This window comes from Mustelus asterias, chromosome 26, assembly GCF_964213995.1.
Source record: "Mustelus asterias chromosome 26, sMusAst1.hap1.1, whole genome shotgun sequence".
NCBI lineage: Eukaryota > Metazoa > Chordata > Chondrichthyes > Carcharhiniformes > Triakidae > Mustelus > Mustelus asterias.
In genome coordinates, this window is record NC_135826.1 from 39,752,221 (window position 1) to 39,770,563 (window position 18,343).

An 18,343-nucleotide genomic window follows, 5' to 3' on the forward strand; every position below is an offset into this window, starting at 1 on the left:
GGAGCTCCGAAAGCTTGTGTGGCTTTTGCTACCAAATAAACCTGTTGGACTTTAACCTGCTGTTGTTAAACTTCTTACTGTGTTTACCCCAGTCCAACGCCGGCATCTCCACATCATGAGTACAATGGATGCAGGGCCAAAACTGCAGTCATGTTTATTCCTGTTTGATTCGGTCCCCTCGCAATCTCATTTGCCACTTTGGAGGAGTTTGTGTTAATGTAGTGTTGTACTGTTGATTACTTTTTGCACTTTTGCATAAAATGCAAATGATTATAGTTTGCATCTGTGATAACCACGACAACGCACTGTCGATTAGCCATCACCTTCCAATAGTTGCAAACAATCTTTCTGAATAACTTGTTTATAATTGATAAGTTATTCTGGTTAATAACTGACGGTCACTATCTTGCACATTGACAACGAGTTTGTGTTCCAACCCCAGTTCCCTGTCCCCATAGTTGTTATGGGCGACCCTTGCTGTTGACAAGCAAGTGGTGAGTGTTAATTGGCCGTCACCATCTTTGTAGCAGGCTTTCTTGACTGGCGCCATCTTTGTAACAGGCATGGCTGTGCTTGATTGGCCGGCGCCATCTTTGTGACGGGCGAAAGCGTGGTGCGGTGATTGGCTGAGCGCCATCTTTGTTGCTGGCTCTGTGTTGGGGGGAGGCCGCGGTGCCCGGCTGTGAGTTGGGGGAGGGGGAAGCAGCGCGAGGCAAAATGGCGGCGCTGAAGGAGGAGCAGAGCTATGGGCTCTCCTGTGGCAAACTCAGCTCGGGCAGCAATGTCTCGGTTCTTCATGTCAAACTCACCGACAGCGCGTTGCGGGCGCTCGAGGCTTACCAGAATTGCAAGGTAGGGAGTTTTTAAAAAGTCAGTGTGTGTTTTTGTGGTGTGAGGGAGGAGGAGGGGGGAAAAGCGGGCCCCAGACCCACTGAGGTAAAGCCCGGGCTCTCAGCCACACCACCCGGGACTGTTACCATGGCAGCACCGGTGTATACCCCCTCCAAAATGCCCCAACACCCCGCTGAGGGGGGAGAAGAGAGATCGGGGGTGGTGGGGGGTGGTCTGTTTACTCCAGCCACTTCCTTCATGTGCCAACTAGAAATCACCCAAAGTATTCATCAGAAGAGTTAATAACTCTGAGCAGAAAATGTTGGATAAACTCAGCAGGCCTGGCAGAATCTGTGGAGAGAGTAACAGAGTTAACATTTCAGGTCAATGACGTTTTCGTCAGCTCAAACTACAATCATTCCCCATTTCACACATCTCAGAACCTGCAGCATTTAAAGGGATCTGACTCCAGGTTTGGTCACACTCGCCACTGACTAATTCGTGTTTGAACTTGTTGCCAATACAATAATTTCCACTAAAGATATTTCTATAACAATTTATTTAATTGTGTATTTGGTGCATCTTTTGCTTAAAGTTTAAATAAAGGTTAAATAGGGGAATTTCACAGCTTCATTGCAGTGTTAATGTAAGCCTTACTTGTGACTAATAAGCTTTCTTTATTACCTCCCTTGAATTTGTGTGGGGCTAGAAATTGACTTGAGTAAAATCAATCTGATGTTTCAGCTACCTTGTGAAAGGGGAGAGGTGTAAATAGGTTTAAAGCCTACAATTAACTATCACCTCAGGTATTTGAACTTTGTAACATTGCTTTCAGTGTAGTTGGAATATGCCTTTAATGTCCAATGGGATCGCTGCAGCAATGGACAACCCGTGAAAACTCAGGAATTTGCTTCTTTGCGGTGATCTTTTATCTGCTGTTTGGTATTTTAAATTTGGCTGATCTAATCTATGTGGACGAAACCTGAGGAGTGACCAAATAAATCGCTTTGAACAATGAGGAATTTGATAGGTTGGACATAGAAAGATTTGTCCACTTTTGGCAGAGACCAAAACTAGAGGTGATAAGCAAAAGATAGTCCCTAATAAATCAAATTGGAAATTCTGGAGAAACGTGTTTACCCACAGTAGTCACAACCACATTTTCACTGAGGTGAATTGCATGGATGCGTTTAAGGGAAACTAGATAAATATAAGGAAAAAAGGTGAAATACAGCAGCTGCTGGAAATCTGAAATAAAAACTGAAAAAGATGGAAAACCCAGGTCTGGCAGCACCCGTGAAGAGGGAAACGGAGTTAATGTTTAGGGTCTGTATGGCTCCTCTTCAGAAAGGAATAGAATGGTATGCTGATAGATAAGCTAAGGTGGGAGGAGGCTCAGGTGGAGCATCAGAGCTACCATCGACTTATTGGGTCAAATTGCCTATTTGTGTGCTAAAATTACTAAATTTAACATGATTACATAAAATGTTTCAGCACAGAAGATGACTACTTGGTCCAGTTTGTCCAAGCGCCATACAAGCCTTTCATCCACTTGTTTCTGGACATTTGTTACTGAAGAAATAAAAAATGACATGCCTTTAGAAAGTTTTTGAAATGGATCTGTAACAACTCCTCAGTGACACTCCTGTGGGAATCTTAAGGCTGTTAAATCTTGTTCATAAATGTGCTAAAGTTTAGTAAGGTCAGAAATCTGTTAGTGTTCTCCTCTGAATATATTTTTTGGGGTTTGAGATTGGCTCTCTGATGTAAACGGCCTGAGTCTGGGCTCAGTGGAGTGTAGAACTCCTAATGCATTCCACTCATTCAGTAAAGTTCTCACTGCTATTTAATCTGAAAGGTTTGTAGCAAAACTTTGGGCAGTGCTTGAGGAGTATTTTTTGTATTTACTGTAGATCCTGAAATAGAGTTAGGTTTTGTTCCTCCCTTTAAGGAGAAAGCAGATAAATAGGTGAAGAGGAAGTATGGACAAGGTATGAACGAGATTTGATTTCTTCTTGTCATATGTATTAGTATACAGTGAAAATTATTGTTTCTTGCGCGCCATAGAGACAAAGCATACTCTACATAGGGAAGGAAAAGAGAGAGTGCAGAATGTAGTGCTACAGTCATAGCTAGGATGTAGAGAAAGATCAACTTAATAGGTCCATTCAAAAGTCTGGCAGCAGGGAAGAAGCTGTTTTTGAGTTGGTTGGTACTTGTCCTCAGACTTTTGTATAGTTTTCCCGATGGAAGAATGTATGTCCAGGGTGTGTGGGGTCCTTGATTATGCTGGCTGTTTTCCGAGGCAGTGGGAAGTGTAGACAGTGTCAATGGATGGGAGGTTTGAGTGATGGACTAGGCTTCGTTCACAACCCTTTGTAGTTTTTTGTAGTCTTGGACAGAGCAGGAGCCAGACCAAGCTGTGATACAACCGGAAAGAATGCTTTCTATGGTGCATCTGTAGAAGTTGGTGAGAGTTGTAGCAGACATGCCAAATTTCCTTAGTCCCCTAAGAAAGTAGAGGAGTTGGTGGGCTTTCTTAAGTATACACCGCCTGCATGGAGGGAGCAGGACAGGTTGTTGGAATCGGGACACCTTAAAAACCTGAAGGTCTTGACCAAGCCTCAGACCTGGACTTCAGGCTCTGACGAAGAGTCATCTAGAGTCGAAATGTTTGCTCTATTCTCTCTCCACAGATGCTGTCAGACCTGCTGAGCTTTTACAGCATTTTTCTGTTTTTGTTGTGTTGAGTCGATCTCCCTGTTCATCCATGGTTTCATCCATGGTTTTTGTTTGGGAAACACGTGGATTTGATTCTTTGGCACACAGAAGCAAATCTGCATGAGCTAGTGGGATTAGTTTTGGTTTGCTCCATTAAAGAGTTAGCACTGATACAATGGGTTGAATGAACACAAGGTTGCTGAAAACTGGTACTCTAGCATTTTCTTTATCCCCTCCCCCCCGTAACACTAATTGTTATTGCATTCAAATGTTTGACAGTCAGTATTATCTTGAGGTCTCTTCCCAATTACTGCTTTGTTTAAACAAGCACTTAGTGAGGAGCTACACTTAAAACTTATTTGATTAATTATCAGGCAGTGAGAATGTGGAAACAGTGACCAAGGTGCAGTACTTCACTAGTTAAAGCTCTGCTACAACACTAACCTTTGGATTCTAACTAAGTAAATTTCCACATTCAGTCTCAGAAATGGTTCAATTTTGGTAATCAGGTGCTGTTACTGTTTGCATGGCCTTGTACTCCTGGTCACTTTCCATATACATAGGACTTATAAGCACTCCTATTCACGTAATTAAATTGTCACATCAGCATCTATTAGGATGCTGACCAGACGATGAGTTTAGTCTGGGTATATGTTCTGGAAGAAGTAGGTGAGTATGTAGTAGAAATGCCTCAGGATTCCTGTACCATGGGGACTACTGCAGGGTTTAGAATGTTGAATATAGAGTGTATTTCCAAGTGAGATTCCCTCACCCCAGAACATTCCTGTAAAATATTCTATGAAAACAGATCTTACCGGAAGGAGAACTTTTAATAGCAGCCTCCGACAGGGTTCCTGCCTTCAGCAGTTTATACGCAATCTATTCAAAAATTTACTGAGTTAGTCAATGTCAACAGGATTGCTGAAACTGACCTCACCATCTCTGGGCCATGGACCACGTAACTGGTATTCAGTAACAATAGTCTTTAGCTGGTACTTGTGGCACAAATATTACCTGTCACTTGTCAGATAAGTCTGGGCAACATCCAGTGTCTATTGTAGATTGGCATGGACTTCCATTATTGAAAGAATTGTGAATATAAATAAGGACTGGAATTGTCAATCATCAGCTTCATTCCTGATCTGATAATGGAGAGAATGTTATTGATGAAGCAGCTGGAGTTAGCTGGGTAGATATCTTTCTGTGGAATCTCTGCAGGACTGACCTAGGGTTGTTGTAATTGACCTCCAATAGTCATAAGTATATTCTTTGCGTTAGGCATGACTCCAGTCACTGGAAGAGTTTCACATTGACCCCCATGTTGCTGGGGCTCCATGGTGCCATAGTTATTTGAATGTAGCTTTGGTGTCTAAGCCAGCTCTTGTGTTGCGCCAGCTCTTGTGATGAGGCCTGGAGCTAAGTATTTCTGGTTGAATCCAAACTGAATATTGATGGGTTGCCTCTTGATGACACTGTTGATTATTCTATCATTTTACTGATGGATGAGAAAGGCTGATATAGCTGTAATTGGGTGAGATAGATTTATCCTGTTGTGCGTAGGATATATTTGGACAAATGTCTGCATTGTCGGATGGATAGCTGACATATCCTCTGAGATCCTTCCATCTTGTCCTGCTGGAGCGGCACGGTGGTTAGCACTGCTGCCTCACAGTGCCAGGGACCCGGGTTTGATTCACAGTTTGGGTCACTGTCTGTTTGGAGTTTGCACATTCTCCCCGTGTCTGCGTGGGTTTCCTCCGAGTGCTCCGGTTTCCTCCCCAGTCCGAAAGACGTGTTGGTTAGGTGCATTGGCCATGTTAAACTCTCCCTTGGTGTACCCGAACAGGCATTGGTGTGTGGCGACTAGGGAATTTTCACAGTAACATCATTGCAGTGTGAATATAAGCCTATTTGTGACAAATAAATAAACTTTTTATCTTTTTAAACTGAATAAAGCAGCAGTTGATGATACTTGCTATGTCTGAATGCTGTGGGAATTAAACTTGATCATGTAACTGAGCTTGCAAACTTCATTGCAGTACTGAGTGTGTTTTGCCATAAGAGAGGCAAGGTCCTTTGGCGTAAATGAGGCACTCATTGTCAGTTTGGGTGCAAGCTCAAGATCCTTCAATGAGTCCTTGATAAGATTCCTCCCTAAGCCAATTCCCCTCCCCGCACCACCTAAGAAGGTAACCCATCATTAATTTCTCTGCCTGTGTGGCAGATTGCTGCAGTGATATGGCTGCCATTTTGCTCACATCAGTCACCACTTAAATGGTTGAAATGTGGCAATGTGTGCTGCTCATTATATATGCAAGACTAGAAGATTATCTCTATGTATTTCTTGTAAAAGATGATAAATTGCATCAAAATTAATCTATGTAGGCTGATGTGGAGTCAGCATTGTATCCACACTTTCTGATTCATCAGTTTGATTGTGTTTTGAAACTGCACTGCAATGTATTTGTCTGTGAAGATAATTCTCTATTTTTTTTAATGCTTTCTGAAATACTGGGATGTGATTTGAGTTTTTTCCAAAGAACAGTACAGCACAGGAAACAGGCCCTTCGGCCCTCAAAGCCTGTGCCGCTCCTTGGTCCAACTAGACCAATCGTTTATATCCCTCCATTCCCAGGCTGCTCATGTGACTATCCAGGTAAGTTTTAAACGATGTCAGCGTGCCTGCCTCCACCACCCTACTTGGCAGCGCATTCCAGGCCCCCACCACCCTCTGTGTAAAAAAACGTCCCTCTGATATCTGAGTTATACTTCGCCCCTCTCACCTTGAGCCCGTGACCCCTCGTGATCGTCACCTCCGACCTGGAAAAAAGCTTCCCACTGTTCACCCTATCTATGCCCTTCATAAACTTGTACACCTCTATTAGATCTCCCCTCATTCTCCGTCTTTCCAAGGAGAACAACCTCAGTCTACCCAATCTCTCCTCATAGCTAAGACCCTCCATACCAGGCAACATCCTGGTAAACCTTCTCTGCACTCTCTCTAATGCCTCCACGTCCTTCTGGTAGTGCGGCGACCAGAACTGGACGCAGTACTCCAAATGTGGCCTAACCAGCGTTCTATACAGCTGCATCATCAGACTCCAGCTTTTATACTCTATACCCCGTCCTATAAAGGCAAGCATACCATATGCCTTCTTCACCACCTTCTCCACCTGTGTTGCCACCTTCAAGGATTTGTGGACTTGCACACCTAGGTCCCTCTGTGTTTCTATACTCCTGATGACTCTGCCATTTATTGTATAACTCCTCCCTACATTATTTCTTCCAAAATGCATCACTTCGCATTTATCCGGATTAAACTCCATCTGCCACCTCTCCGCCCAATTTTCCAGCCTATCTATATCCTGCTGTATTGCCCGACAATGCTCTTCGCTATCCGCTAGTCCAGCCATCTTCGTGTCATCCGCAAACTTGCTGATTACACCAGTTACACCTTCTTCCAAATCATTTATATATATCACAAATAGCAGAGGTCCCAGTACAGAGCCCTGCGGAACACCACTGGTCACAGACCTCCAGCTGGAAAAAGACCCTTCGACCACTACCCTCTGTCTCCTATGACCAAGCCAGTTCTCCACCCATCTAGCCACTTCTCCTTGTATCCCATGAGCCTTAACCTTTTTAACCAACCTGCCACGTGGGACTTTGTCAAATGCCTTACTGAAATCCATATAGACGACATCCACGGCCCTTCCTTCATCAACCGTTTTTGTCACTTCCTCAAAAAACTCCACCAAATTTGTAAGGCACGACCTCCCTCTTACAAAACCATGCTGTCTGTCACTAATGAGATTGTTCCGTTCTAAATGCACATACATCCTGTCTCTAAGAATCCTCTCCAACAACTTCCCTACCACGGACGTCAAGCTCACCGGCCTATAACTCCAATGTTTCCAATATAAAACCAATACTATAATTAAAACAGAGAGCGCTGGAAAGACTCGGGTCTAACTTTTCTTCAGAATCATATTTAACTTAACATTAACTCTTTTTTTCTCTCCCAGAGACCTGCTGAGTTTTCCAGCATTTTCCATAGAATTCCCACAGTGCAGAAAGAGGCTGTTCAGCCCATTGAGTCTCTGAAAAAGCATCCCATCCAGGCCTCCCCTCTGCCCTTTTTCCAAGCGTGCACATCTTTGGACTGTGGGAGGAAACTGGAGGAATCCCTCACAGCTACTGGGAGAATGCAAACTCTGCACAGTTATCAAAGGCCAGAATCGAACCCGGGTCCCTGGTGCTGTGAAGCAGCAATGCTTGTCGCCACGCAGAAAAATCTTCTGTTTTTATTTCAGATTTTCAGCATCTGCAGTGTTTTGCTTTTATTTTGGAAACAAATATTATATATCCCAAGGGAGTAGTGGACATAGTGTAACCTGTACTAATGTTTCCAGGTATTTATAGTTAATTTACTTGTTAGTTGTCATCTCCTGCAGTATTGCACGTGGAGGGTCGCGAGTAAGTGTAGTGAGGTAGAGATAGACTGTGATAGATAACTGGATCAACTCACACAAATGGAACTCAATCTGTATTTCAAAATTATACTGTCCTTATTTTTATATTTGCATTGTAAATTAAGTTAAAGTTTTAAAGTTTATTTATTAGTCACAAGTAGGCTTGCATTAACACTGCAATGAAGTTACTGTGAAAATCCCCTAGTCGCCACACTCCAGCGTCTGCTCAGGTATACTGAGGGAGAATTTATCATGGCCAATGCACCTAACCAGCACGTCTTTTGGAACTGTGGGAGGAAACCCAGGCAGACATGGGGAGAACGTGCTGACTCCGCACAGACAGTGACCCAAACCGGGAATCGAACCCGGGTCCCTGGCACTGTGAGGCAACAGTGCTAACCACCGTGCCACCCCATTCAGCAAAACTGTTGATGTAAGCTAGTCACACTGGAATTATATTCTTCAGCCCCTGTTGACATAACATGGCCTTCGCTGGAGATGAGAGATGCTTGCAGCATGGCAATTTGTGTAGATAGTTTATGATGTTGAATGTTTATTGGAAGTGTATGCAGGGAGCAAGATTTTTGATATGTCATATAGATATCTATAGATCCATAATAACAATAGATATAGCCCATGGTCTTACATAGACACTTGTCCTTTATACATTACCAGCTGTGCTAACATTACTTGACTTCTGATGCTGTGGTTTTGATGATGGTGGTTGGCCATGTATTATCTGCTTGAGGTGGAGATGCTGGGGTGGGCACAGTAAGAAGTCTCACAACACCAGGTTACAGTCCAGCAGGTTTTTTTTTAGAATAATCCAAATTAACCTGGTGTTGTGAGGCTTCTTGCTTTATCTGCTTGAGGTTTTTTTGATGTCACAAGTTACGAGCAGAGATTTGTGAGCTCCTGCCATTGGTCAGCATTACGAATCTTCACAACAATAACATTTTTATCCAAAAGAGAAACGCTGGAAAATCTCAGCAGGTCTGACAACATCTGTAAGGAGAGAAAAGAGCTGACATTTCGAGTCCAGACGACCCTTTGTCAAAATAACATTTGTATGACGCCTTTAATATAGTAAAACCTTCCAAGATACTTCATAGCACTGTTCTCAAACAAAGACTGACACTGAGCTATTATAAAATGTGACCAAAAGCTTGATTAAAGAGTTAGGTTTTGAGAAGTGGTTTAAAGGAGGAGAGAGTAAAGAGGTTTAGGAATAGAATTCCAGAGATTAGAGCCCAGACACCTGAAGGCATGGCTATCAATGGTGGAGCATTGGAAATCAAGGATGCACAGGAGGCCAGAACTGGAGAACTTCAGAGATTTAGAACATAGAACATTACAGCGCAGTACAGGCCCTTCGGCCCTCAATGTTGCGCCGACCAGTGGAACCAATCTAAAGCCCCTCTAATCTACACTATTTCAATATCAATATTTGGAGGATTGAAGGTCAGATAATTCAACATAGGGAGGGGTGAGCCATGGAGAAATTTGAAAATAAAGATGAGCAGTTTTTAAAATCAAGGTGTTGCTGAAGCAGAAGCCAGTGTGGAGAACTGAGTCCATGGGTGATGAATGAATAGGAATTGATGTGTAAGTTAGAATATAGGCAGCAGAGTTTACAACCTTAAGCTTGCCGCCAAATTGGGACTGGTTAGTTCAGCCCAGCCCGGATGGATAGGAGTAAGCTATAAGAATCCTGTCCGAAAAAATAAAATCTTACAGCAACAAAAAGATGCCATTCAGCCTGTCATTGCCTATGTCTATGCCACTCTTTGAAAGACTGGTTCAATTAGTCTAATTCCTCTGCTCTTTTTTTTCCTAGCTTTGCATTGAATGTAGAAAGAGCTTAATCTAGATCCCAGTAGCTGCAGCATTAGTTTGTCAAGGCTCTCAAAATAGAGACATTTGTTCAGGTGCAGTAAGCCATATGAGGTTGAAGCCATGATATTGGGTACAGTAATCAAAGCTCTGTCCTGCATTTAACCACGCTAAAACTTGGACATGCTTGTGACTTGACTTTGTGCCATTTCCAAAGCAACTCTGAACAGAATAAATGATTGAAAGGATAAGTTTTAAAAAGATTGTTTTGAAACATAGTTTATTGTAATATTTTGCAGGTGGAATCATAGAATGGCTACAGGACAAAAAGAGGCCATTCGGCCCATCATATCCCTGGCAGCTTTCTGCAAGTGTTTCAAGTCCCACTCCCCATACCTTTCTCCATAGTCCAACATTTGTTTTCTCTTCACATGCTTATCTAATTCCATTTTCAAAGGCACGATTGAATCTGTCTCCATCACACGCTCGAGTAGTACGTTCCAGATCCTAACCAGTTGCTGTGTAAAGAGTTTCTCCTCATGGTGCCATTGAATTTTTTGCCATTCACCATAGGCCAAGGGACCTGCGGTTCTTGATCTTTCTGCCAATGGGAACAGTTTCTCTCTATCTGCACTGTCTAGATTCCTCATGACTTTAAACAGATCATAGAATCGTACAATGCAGAAGAGAGCCTTTGGCCCATCGAGTCTGGACTGACACGCGAGAAACTAATCCCAACTAATCACATTTACCAGCACTTGACCCATACCCTTGAATGTTATGATGTGCCAAGTGCTGTCCAAGTACTTTTTAAAGGATGTGAGGCAACTCGCCTCCATCACCCTCCCAGGCAGCGCATTCCAGACCATCACCACCCTCTGGGTAAAAAGGTTTTTCCTCACATCCCCCAAAACCTCCTGCCCCTCACTTTGAACCTATGTCCCCTCGTGACTGACCCTTCAACTAAGGAGAACAACTGCTCCCTATCCACCCTGTCCATGTCCCTCATAATCTTGTACACCTCAATCAGGTCACCTCTCAGCCTTCTCTGCTCCAACAAAAACAACCAAAGCCTATCCAATCTCTCTTCATAATTTAAATGTTCCATCCTGGCGAATCTCTCTGCACCTGCTCCATTGCAATCACATCCTTCCTATAATGTGGCGACCAGAACTGTGCACACTATTCTAGTTGTGGCCTCATCAAAGTTCTGTACAACTCCAAGATAATTCCCTGCTTTTGTAATGTGATTGATAAAGGCAAATATCCCATATGCCTTTTTCACCACCCCACTAACATGCCCTTCTGTCTTCAGACAAACACGCCAAAACTTCCTAGTGTTATGCCCTTCATTGAATATTTTCTTGTTAAATTACTGCTTCTGAAGAGTATAACCGCACACTTTTTAGGGTTAAATTCCATCTGCCACTTACCTGCCCTTTGACCATTCTGTCTATATCTTCTTGTAGCCCGAGACACTCCACCTCACTGTTAACCACCCGGCCAGTCATCTTGTCATCTGCAAACTTACTAATCCAAACCACACCCCAAAGCAGCCTTCTGTCATCACCCTCTGTCTCCTACAACTGAGCCAATTTTGAATCCACTTATCAAATTACCCTGTAGCCAATGTGCATTTGCCCTTACAAGTCTCCCATGTGGGACCTTGTCAATGGCTTTGCTGAAATCCATTTAAACTACATCAACTGCACTACCCTCATCTAAAAACCCCTCTCAAATCTCCTCTCAGCCTTCAGCCCAAGGAGAACAGCCCCAACTACCCATGTGGCTGAATCATAGAATCCCTACAGTGCAGAAAGAGGCCATTCGGCCCATCGAGTCTGTACTGACAACAATCCCACGTAGGCCCTATCCTCGTAACCCCATATATTTACCCCGCTAATCCTTCTAACCTACGCATCCTGGGACATTAAGGGGCAATTTAGTATGGCCAATCCACCTAATCCGCACATCTTTGGACTGAGGGAGGAAACCGGAGCATCCGGAGGAAACCCACGAAATCACGGGGAGAATGTGCAAACTCCACACAGACAGTGACCCAAGCCGGGAATCGAACCCAGGCCCCTGCAGCTGTGAGGCAGCAGTGCTAACCACTGTGCCACCGTGCCGCTGCTGTGTGGCTGAAGCCCCAGCTACCCATGTGGCTGAAGCCCCTCATTCCTGAAACCATTATCTTAAATCTTTTCTTTGCCCTCTCTAAATCCCATTGGATTTTTTTCTCTCTAATTTTCCTTTGCTCAGATATTTCCCCAAAGGCCTCATGACTTGTGCAGAGAGACTTTGTATGTGAGACTGAGCAAGGTTTGGGCGGTATGTACTCATTCTTCTCTGATCACACCACTGAGGTTATGGCTAAATAACCTTATTCTGCCCCGACCAGCCCCAGAGGGTCTATTATAGCCTGATACTGGATCCAATTTGTCACTTGGCACAGCTGACTGAATTGTGCAATGCAGGGTTTTTAACTCTCATGTTTGCAATGCTCCTCATGTTCAGAATGTCTCAGATGAATTTTATAGAGAAAAGTGGAGAAAGATAACCGAGAAACCAAAGTTTAAGGTTTGGAGTTTGGTGGAACGAGGTGAGATTTGAGGAGTGAGTTCCAGGCTGCTAGAGGCTACTTGTGGAGGGTAGGGAATGGGGAGCTAGGAATGAAATGGAAAAGATCTGGGGGTGCATGTTTGAAGGACTTTGTTGCAGTAGGTTAGAGTAAGACTGGGGTGGGATTTGAAAATGAAGGTAATTCACTAGGCCACTCCTGCGTACATATTTGAAGGAGGGGATTAGTAAATGGTGAAAAGCTATAATCTGTGTTTTGGTGAGATTCGTTCTATCTTCCCTCCTGTGAATTATATCATCTTAACACCAAGGTCAAAGCTCGTTCTCCACCAGCCTAATCCTATCGGCATCATACACTGTGCTTTCTATCTCCATTTTTCCCTTGTATTGGATTATCTTGTCTTTTTGCATCCATGATCGATTCATCTCAATTCCTACAATGTTGTCACAATACTCTTTTCTAATCCATCTGTTTAGTAAGGATTTCTAACTTTTACACAGGCTTACATTTATATAGCATTTTTAACGTTGGGAAACATCAAAAGGCATTTCATGGAAGTGATTATCCAACAAAACTTGACATGGAGTGACATGATATTTGGACAGATGATTAAAGGGGTAAGTTATAAGGAGCATTTTAATAAATGAGAGAGAGTCGGAGAGGCTTAGGGAGGGAATTTCACAGTTTACGGTCTGGCAGCTGAATGCTCTGATGGGGAGATGCCGGCGTTGGACTGGGGTAAACACAGTAAGAAGTCTCTCAACATCAGGTTACACTGGCGAGCATTCAGCTCGCCCGTATACATCAGCAAGAACAGGGATGATGGCTGAAAGGGTATGGTTTCTGCCTTACAGATTGTGATATGTAGAGAGTCGATGAACAGCATCGACCTCTTTCCAGATCCAGTTTACACACCCTGTTTCTCTTACTGAGATTCCAAAGATCATCCATCAGCTTGTACCTCACCTGATTGTCAATCAAAACAACGATTTGCATTTGTATAGCATCTTGTGTAGGAAAAAGACCTAAATGCCTCACAGGTGTAATGACACTGTTTTTACATGTTAATGTAATAAAAGAGCCTCATCCTGTCAATGTCAGTGCCATAAGATATAGGAGCAGAAATAGGCCATTCAGCCCACACATGTAGTTACTGTAGTGATGAGCAATAGGATTCTGGATATGTTTTTATAAACACAAACCTGTGGTAAAGGGGGTCTTACTCCTGGCCTGATTCATTCAACTCAGTAGACAGATCACATCTGGTACTATTTTGGTCTACATGGGTCAGCACCACACTGTGCACTGCTGTTCCCACCTGAATCTTTACAAAGCTGTGCCAAAGGCTAATACACTTGGACATTTTTTGAATGTTTTGTGTGTGTTTTTTGCTGCTCTGATTGTCTTGTGCTAGGAGGCGTGTGAAGCAACATGCAAGCATGCAGCAGAACTCCATCAGCTGTCATAAGCAGCAGCCTGTCTTTCCCCATCTCCTAATTGCCCCGAATGGTTAGCCAGTGCACAAGTTCAATCTGGCCAGATGTGAGGTCTCTTGTCCCCTGATCAAAGGTAAAAGGTTCCCCTATATGGAGGGACAGAGAGGACAGTGATCTAATCTCAAATCAAGAGGACTGTTGTCTAAGCACAGCTTGAGAGAGTTTTGACCATTCAGTATACTGGCTCATCCACCTGTGAACATTAACCTGTCAGCACAGTCTCTCAAAAGCTTTGGCCAATTGTCACCAAATCAGAGAAGTGTCTCCCTGTAATTGGTCTGTGGGCTCCTTGAAGAACAGTGATGTTTCAGCTCATTGTGTTTCTAAAAATGATCAGCCTGTGACTGTTAACTTGTCAAGTCATTCATTGCCTGCTGTGAATTCCCTCTTCCTTGCAGACAAATATACTTGTAACATCTTTGCTCCACTTTCAGCCTTGAGTGTATAATCTAGGCTGATGCTGAGGGAGACTAGGCTCTAAACTCTGGAATTTCCCCTCTCAATCTCTCTGCCTCGATCTTTGCATCTGGTAAAATGCTGTTTAAAGTCTACCAGTTTGATCACCTGTCTTAATATCTCCTTTCATGGTTCATTGCCTTACATTTTAAACAAAATTTCACAATGTAAGATAAGGCAAAGAGAATCCAAAGAGCTTCTAAAATACATAAAGGGCAAAAGAGTAACAAGGGAGAGAGTAGGGCCTCTTAAGGATCAACAAGCTAATCTATGTGCGGATCCACAAGAGATGGGTGAGATCCTAAATGAATATTTCTCATCAGTATTTACTGTTGAGAAAAGCATGGATGTTAGGGAACTTGGGGAATTAAATATTGATGTCTTGAGTGTACATATTACAGAGAAAGAGGTGCTGGAAGTCTTAAAGCGCATCAAGGTAGATAAATCCCCGGGACCTGATGAGGTATATCCCAAGACGTTGCGGGAGGCTAGGGAGGAAATTGCGGGTCCCCTAGCTGAGATATTTGAATCATCAATAGTCACGGGTGAGGTGCCTGAAGATTGGAGAGTGGCAAATGTTGTGCCTTTGTTTAAAAAGGGCTGCAGGGGAAAGCCTGGGAACTGCAGGCCAGTTAGCCTCACATCTGTGGTGGGTAAATTGTTCGAAGGTATTTTGAGAGACAGGATCTACAGGCATTTAGAGATGCAAGGACTGATTAGGGACAGTCAACATGGCTTTGTGAGTGGAAAATCATGTCTCTCAAATTTGATTGAGTTTTTTGAAGGGGTAGATGAGGGCAGTGCAGTTGATGTTGTCTACATGGACTTTAGCAAGGTCTTTGACAAGGTACTGCATGGTAGGTTGTTGCATAAAGTTAAATCTCTCGGGATCCAGGGTGAGGTATCTAAATGGATACAAAATTGGCTTCTTGACAGAATGTGGAGATGCCGGCGTTGGCTCACCTGAAGAAGGGGCTCAGAGCCTCGAAAGCTTGTGTGGCTTTTGCTACCAAATAAACCTGTTGGACTTTAACCTGGTGTTGTTAAACTTCTTACTGTTCTTGACAGAAGCCAGAAGGTGGTTATAGAGAGTTGTTTTTCAAACTGGAGGCCTGTGAGCGGTGTGCCTCAGGGATCAGTGCTGGGCCCACTGTTATTTGTCATTTATATTAATGATTTGGCTGAGAATATAAGGGGCATGGTTAGTAAGTTTGCAGATGACACCAAGATTGGTGGCATGGTGGACAGTGAGGAAGGTTATCTCCAATTGCAGCGGGATCTTGATTAATTGGGCCAGTGGGCTGGCGAATGGCAGATGGAGTTTAATTTAGACAAATGTGAGGTAATGCATTTTGGCAGATTGAACCAGGGCAGGACTTACTCAGTTAACGGTAGGGCGTTGGGGAGAGTTACAGAACAAAGAGATCTATGGGTACATGTTCATAGCTCCTTGAAAGTGGAGTCACAGGTGGACAGAGTGGTGAAGAAGGCATTTGGCATGCTTGGTTTCATCAGTCAGAACATAGAAACATAGAAACCCTACAGTGCAGAAGGAGGCCATTCGGCCCATCGAGTCTGCACCGACCACAATCCCACCCAGGCCCAACCCCCACACATTTTACCCGCTAATCCCTCTAACCTCCACATCCCAGGACTCTAAGGGACAATTTTTAACCTGGCCAATCAACCTAACCCGCACATCTTTGGACTGTGGGAGGAAACCGGAGCACCCGGAGGAAACCCACGCAGACACGAGGAGAATGTGCAAACTCCACACAGACAGTGACCCGAGCCGGGAATTGAACCCGGGACCCTGGAGCTGTGAAGCAGCAGTGCTAACCACTGTGCTACCGTGCCGCCCCTCCATTGAATGTTGGGACGTCTTGTTGAAGTTGTACAAGACATTGGTAAGGCCACACTGGGAATACTGTGTGCAATTCTGGTCACCCTATTATAGAAAGGATATTATTAAACTAGAAAGAGTGCAGAAAAGATTTACTAGGATACTACCGGGACTTGATGGATTGAGTTATAAGGAGAGGCTGAATAGACTGGGACTTTTTTCTCTGGAGCGTAGGAGGCTGAGGGTTGATCTTATAGAGGTCTATAAAATAATGAGGGGCATAGATCAACTAGATAGTCAATATCTTTTCCCAAAGGTAGGGGAGTCTAAAACTAGAGGGCATAGGTTTAAGGTGAGAGGGGAGGGATACAAAAGTGTCCAGAGGGGCAATTTTTTCTCAGAGGGTGGTGAGTGTCTGGAACAAGCTGCCAGAGGTCGTAGTAGAGGCAGGTACAATTTTATCTTTTAAAAAGCATTTAGATAGTTACATGGGTAAGATGGGTATAGAGGGATATGGGCCAAATGCGGGCAATTGGGATTAGTTTAGGGGTTATAAAAAAAAAATAAGGGCGGCATGGATAAGTTGGGCCGAAGGGCCTGTTTCCACGCTGTAAACCTCTGTGACTCTGTTATGAAAGAATTTGAAAGTTGTTGGGTGCTGCATTGTTAGAGGCATGGTCTATCAGTTGGGACTTTACACTGCACTCTGTGTTCAGGTGGATGTTAAAGGTCCCATGGCACTATTCTGACAAGAGCAGGAAGTTCTCCCAATTTCCTGAGTAGCATTTCGGTCTCATCGCGCTTACCAAAAAAGAACAGATTAACTGGTCTTTCCTGTTTGTGGCATGCTATTATGAGGAAAATGGATGCCGTTTTTGTCCACGTAAGTCACCTCAAAATAAATTTGTTATATTTGAAGTACAGGGACCTGGGATATATCTGCATAAATCAGTGAAGGTGGCAGGGCATGTTGAGAAAGTAGTTGAAAAGGCATATAAGCTTTATGTATGAGGTGTACTATGCAAAAGCAAGGGTGTCATGATGAACCTTTATGGAATACTGGTTTGCCTTAACTGGATTATTGTGTCTAACTCTGGACATTGCACTTTGGGAAGGACAGGAAAGCTTTAGGGAGAGTCTGGAAAAGATGTGCAAGAATGGTTCTGAGGGTGAGGGACTTCAGTTATATAGTTAGCATGGAGAAGCTTTAGTTATTTTCCTCAGAGGAGAGAAGATTTGAGAGAAGATTTGATAGAGATACTCAAAATCATGAGAGGATCCAGACAGAGTCGATGGCGACATGGAGGTTTTTTTTCCAGGAAATGGTTAAGGCTTGCTGATGGTCATTGGCAGTTTGTTGAATAAAATTTGCAGCTGCTGCAACATTTATTGTAAATCATAATTTTTTTCCTTTCTTTCCACTTCCTCCATCCCTCCCATTCCATCCACAAGAGTCCAAAGATGTGCGGGTTAGGTTGATTGGCTATGCTAAAAATTGCCCTTAGTTTCCTGAGATGCGTAGATTAGAGGGATTAGTGGATGGATATGGGGGTAGGGCCTGGGTGGGATTGTGGTCGGTGCAGACTCGATGGGCCGAATGGCCTCTTTCTGTACTGTAGGGTTTCTATGATTCTATGAGATTCCATGTGCTGGAATGTTGCTTGAGCCACTGGGTGGCCAGGGATAATGCCCATCCCATCTCTGCTTTCTTGTCCCGCCCTTATGTGGTGGTATATCTAAGTTCAGAAGCCTGTGGCACAGTGGCACGGCTGCTTGCAAGATAGCAAGTGGCTGGAACTTGCTTAATCCAAGGAGGTGTTGGTCATGTTGATGGTATAGCACTCTGAGAGAGGCCCGGACTTCGATGTCCCAGTGGTTGGATAGTTCTTAATGAAGTCTGAACTGCCCCCAGAAATTAATTTTCCCATTGTTTGGTTTCTGGGCCATGCAAAGGTTTCAACGCATGTTTTAAAATTCAAGCTACTTCACTTACTTGCTCGAAATAAGAAACATAAATCTGCACACACTATGATCCTCAAACTTGGTCTTGTATGAAATAAATGGCGTCTAATGGATATTGCTGGCCTTTGCTTTGGAAATAGTACAGGCT

The 18,343-nt window shown here is 43.6% G+C and overlaps 1 protein-coding gene across 2 annotated transcripts in view; it reads left to right on the forward strand.

Annotated features, from left to right (window-relative positions):
- The first annotated feature begins 705 nt into the window (after positions 1 to 705).
- ell (elongation factor RNA polymerase II) overlaps positions 706 to 18,343 on the forward strand; it is a 150,594-nt gene continuing 132,956 nt past the window's right edge. For both annotated transcript variants that reach the window (XM_078198524.1, XM_078198525.1), the window contains exon 1: positions 706 to 852. In XM_078198524.1, the coding sequence (XP_078054650.1) occupies positions 718 to 852 (135 nt within the window). In that variant the 5' untranslated portion in view covers positions 706 to 717. The remainder of the gene's footprint in view (positions 853 to 18,343) is intronic.